The sequence below is a fragment of the Hipposideros armiger genome, unplaced genomic scaffold (genome assembly GCF_001890085.2).
Source record: "Hipposideros armiger isolate ML-2016 unplaced genomic scaffold, ASM189008v1 scaffold_266, whole genome shotgun sequence".
NCBI lineage: Eukaryota > Metazoa > Chordata > Mammalia > Chiroptera > Hipposideridae > Hipposideros > Hipposideros armiger.
In genome coordinates, this window is record NW_017731616.1 from 1,981,816 (window position 1) to 1,986,702 (window position 4,887).

The 4,887-nt window shown below is 38.2% G+C and overlaps 1 protein-coding gene across 1 annotated transcript in view; it reads left to right on the top strand.

Annotated features, from left to right (window-relative positions):
• Window positions 1-621: 621 nt before the first annotated feature.
• Window positions 622-4,887, top strand: part of HAT1 (histone acetyltransferase 1) — a 48,214-nt gene continuing 43,948 nt past the window's right edge. The window contains exon 1 of the mRNA XM_019656814.1: window positions 622-727. Within this exon, the coding sequence (XP_019512359.1) occupies window positions 634-727 (94 nt within the window). The 5' untranslated portion in view covers window positions 622-633. The remainder of the gene's footprint in view (window positions 728-4,887) is intronic.

The following is a 4,887-nucleotide window of genomic DNA, read 5'->3' on the forward strand; positions in this document are numbered from 1 at the left end:
ATGAAAAAGAAAGAAAGAAAGAAAATTGATACAGTGAAAATTTTCTTTTCTAACCCTGTCTCCATTCTTTCTCTTATCCTAGAGGTAACCATAGTTACCAGTTTCTTGTGTAACCCTCTTAAGATAATCTACGCATTATCAGTTGATGGTTTTTTAATAGTTGGTCTGGAAGTACTCTGGGTAGAATTTTTCCAGTATTAGAAATGAAATGCTATTGTAATTATCAAAGGACATTCCCACTTTATTTCTTAGTGGATCAGGGGCATCCTTTTTATATTTCTTTTTAAAAAGCTACATAGGTGTAAATCCTAGCAGGTAATTTATATTAGTATTATATATTCAGAAATGTCAGTATGTCGTGTTAATTTTCAGGTTTCTCATTTATGTAAAGCAGGCCTAGTTCATAAGCCTTTATCTCAGAAGTGATGTTTTGTCTGTTTTATAATGAGGCATTCATACAATGTACATTTATTTAGGAGTGTATGGAAAATGACCTGTACTTTTATGATCTATTAAAATGCTTTAAATCTTACCTTTATTCCACTTCTAATAAGAACCCTACTTTTAGGTTTGACAATTTAAACCTCTTCCAACCTGACCTTTTAAAAACCTTTCCTCTTAGGATTTGGTGCTATGGAGAAATTTTTGGTTGAATACAAGAGTGCCGTGGAGAAGAAACTGGCAGAGTACAAATGTAACACCAACACAGCAATTGAACTAAAATTAGGTATGTACTGTCTGTGTATATATAGTCTCTCTTTTTAAATTTGAAGTAGAATTTTATATAAGAGCAGTTTATGTAAATATAGTTTTCTCCATTTATTGAACACATTCAGATTTTATTCAGTCTTGATTTATGTCATGGAGTGGGTAGACGTTTGAGAAGCAGCAGAGTTTACATATAGGAAGTGCAGTGTGGCAAAAAGTGACAGGAATAAGGGGTTTCAGCCTCTTAAAAATATTTACATTTACTTATAAAAATCATAGACAGTAGGTGTTGATGAGGACGTGGAAAGCACTCATATAATGCTGATGGGAATGTAAAATGATGCAACTACTTTGGAAAACCGTCTGGCAGGCTCTTAAAAGTTTAGAAACATGAATTTATTATGTGGCCCAGCAAATCTATTTCTAGGTATCTACCCAAGAGAAATGAAAACATATATATATATATCCTTAAAAAAAAAACTCATATGTGAATGTTCATAGCAGCAACATTCACAGTAGCCAAAAAATGGAAACAACCCAGATATCCATCATCTGGCAAACGGATAAACAAAGTATGTAAGTATTATCTGTATGATGGAATACTATTTGAAAATAAAAAGCAGTGAAGGTCTGATAATGCCACAACATGGATGAACCTCGAAAACATTCTAGTGAAAGAAACCAGACAAAAAACCCCACATACTGTATGACTCCATTTATATGAAATGTTTGGAAAAGCCAAATCTATAGAGACAGAAAGTAGATTAGTGGTTGCCTGGGGCTAAGGGTGATAGCAGATGAGCGTGAGATTTCTGTTGGGCCACGGCAATATTTTAAAATTAGATTGTGGCAATGGTTGCCTAAGTTCAAATTTACTAAAATTCTTTGAATTATACACTTAAAACAAGTGAGTTTTATGGTATATAAATTATACCTCAATAAAGCTGTTTAATTATATGCTTATAAATCCTGGTTTCATCACTTTTCATGCCTTAGTTTCCTTATCTTTAAAATAGAGTTAATAGTAAAGATGTAATGAGAGATTAAACTGAAGTGCTTAATCAACTTGACTTTTAGAAATTCCTAGTAAATGTTAGCTATTATTATTAAAATAGTAGAAACATAACAAATACAAAGAAGATGACACATAAGGTAATGGTCCCCTGACCCTCATTCCAAAGATAATACTGATCTAGATTTTTTTCCTTGTGCAGACATTATTTTTCTAAAACCAGGACCCTGTTGGAAGGCTGTTTTGTTATTTATCTTAGCAATTCTTGAATATCATTCTCTATAACTACATATGGATCAACCTTACTCTTTTAAATTATGTAATACACTACGACTATATCATAACTTATTTAAGTATACCCTAATGGGGGACTGTGTCTCCTCTCTTGCTATTAAAAATAATTCTCCAGTAAATATCCTTGTGTTTATTTTACCCTCTGGTGTGACTTAAATGGAATGTATGACTAGAAATTGAAATGGTAGATCAATTTCTCAACTTTAGCACTATTGACATTTTGAGTTAGGTAATTCTTTGTTTGGGTTAAGTATTTCTTTGTTACTCTGTGCATTGTAGGATGTTTAGCAGTATCACTGGTCTCCACTCACTAGATGACAGTAACATTTATCCTCCAGTTGCAACAGCCAGAAATGTCTTCTGACATTGCCAAGTATCCCCTGAGGGTGATGAGTAAAGTTGCCCCTGTTTGAGAACCACTGTGACAGATGAAAGGGAAGTGAGCATATTCTACTTTAGTAGCTATTGCCAAATTACCTTCCAAAAAAAGTACCTATACTTACACCAGAGTTTTTTTTTTTTTTTTTTTTTTTNCAAAAAAAAAAAAAAAGGCTTATCTTCTGGAACAAATAGTTACAACAGTTACTAAATAGTAAGAAGCCCAATGGCCCCAAACAGGTAGCATTCTGTGATGTGGTTCAGGTCACTAGGACTTGAGACCTGTAGGACCAAATCAGGCCACTTGAGGTATTAAAAATGGTTGCCTTAAAAGTAAAAGCCGAATACCTAAACTGATATCACACTGTACAGTGTTAAAAAAAAAAAAAAAAGCCATGAGAGAAAAAGAAAAATGATGTTAAACAAGTGTTGACAGCAAAAATAGAAACCAATAAAATAAGTGAAAATTTCTCCTGTAACTGCAACTTAGTTCCTACATTTTGAATTAGAGCTCAGGTGCTTGGATCCACCGTCCAGGTCATGGGGAAAGTTTTTCTATCAGTCTCCAAAACATCGTTAGAGAGGAATAGAAAACAGCCATGGGGTATATATATTATTCAAATCAATCCCAAAGAAACTTTCCCAGGGGTGGCGAGCGTCTCAACATAGAAGGTGCTTTTTGCGGCCTCCTCCTGCAGTTCAGGCCTGCAAAGTGGCAACCCGCCCCCGCCGTGGCTAGGCAACAGTCCGAGCATACCCGGCGGCGTTAGCCCCGCCTCTTGAGCGGCTTCCGCCACGCCGCGCCTCGAACCTCCTCCTCTGATTGGTGGATGAGGGAAATGCGTCAGACCGTGAGCTCACTTCCGGCCAGGGAGCGCGCGGGTTGATTCGTACTTCCTCGGCCGCGGTTGCTCGCAGCTCGAAAATGGCGGGTAAGTTCCCGGGAAAAGTTTACTGAGGGGAGGGGGCAGGCAGGTTTGGGAAAGAACCCCGAGACGGCGGTGACAGTGCCCTCCTGTAACTTTCGGACTCTAGCCTGGGTTCCAGAAGGCCTGCTTCAGCCTGGAAGTGCGGAACTCGTAGCGCAGCTCCTTGTCAGCAGAGGTTCGTGCGCCCGCCCCCCACTGCTTGGGGTTCTGCGCCTTAGGGGAAGAACTTGGCCCCTTCGGAGGGACGTAGAGGCCGGGGGGGAAAGCGTTGGGATTTGGACTTGGAAGGTGCCAGATGCTTTGAGGCCTGTTTCTCTTCTCGGTCCTTTTGCCCACTGCCGCCTCAGCTACACTAGTCAGGCTCTGGTTCCCGCCAGCTGATTTTAATACTCAGACCGTCCTCCTGTTCCAGATTTCCCTCCACCTTCCACTGCCGTCTACTTGCCCTGCGCTAGGGCTTTCGCTTGAATCGTGACTGACTTCGTAGTCATCTCCTGAATCTTTCACACTTTAGATCCTAGAATCTGTTTAGATTTCCTGTGAGAAAGGTTCTCACATTCTTCCTTCACCTAAACTTCTCTTTTACAGTGTGTCTACTACGACAAAATTCGCATGTCATTCTAGTCTACTCTTTATTGAGTCTCTTCAGTTTACAACATTTAATAACTAATTGTCATTATTTTGTACATGTATTAGGACTGCTTTGATGTATGTACTGTTTTTACCCCCAGTTACATACCTTTTGACGTGATGGACTGTTTCCTTTCTCTTTCCCGGTGCCTTCATAGTAGTCTCACTACACTTTTATGGACCTGCTGGATAGATAGGCTGCATAGCACGAGCTCTACAGATGTTTAAGGAAGGGCTGTAGGATCTTGGGGTACACTGCTGCTATAAAAGAGGGGGGACATTTGTATTGCAGAAGGTGTACGTACATATTATAAGAATTACACCTGAATTTGAATCTCAGCGCCACTTAGTTGGGTGCCCTTAAGCAAATCTTTCTAAGCCTGAGGTTTTGAATATGAAATGGGACCGATACAGTATTTGCTTGATAGAGGATTACGCTAATCTATGATTTCAGAAATTAAATTTTGTTGCTTAGATTATACATACATTCCTCCAGGTGGGTTCCATTGTCTTAGTTTTATAGATTAGGGTCAGAAAAGTCAAGTAATATACTCCAGTTCACAGATCTAGTAAATAAATGAAGACTGGATTTGAATGCAGTTCTCTGACTCCAAATCATACAGCCTCAGGTGTTCCCCATTTTCTGTGTATGTGTGTTTTAACCACTTATTGAAGTTTATGGCATGTGATTGTACCACTTTTGTTTCTGCTTATGACTTTTTTCTCTCGATTTTTACTAATTTTTATGTTTATGAGTATTTTGTCAGGAAATGTATTACCCTCTGTGCTTGAAAGTTCCTCTCGATAATGATTTCTTCCACTGTTAATTATTTATTATGTGTATTTATGACTAGCCACATTGTAAGACCACTTGGTTATTCCAGCAGCCTGGAATAGTTTATGACTATGCATAGATGGTAAAAAAAAAAAAAAAAA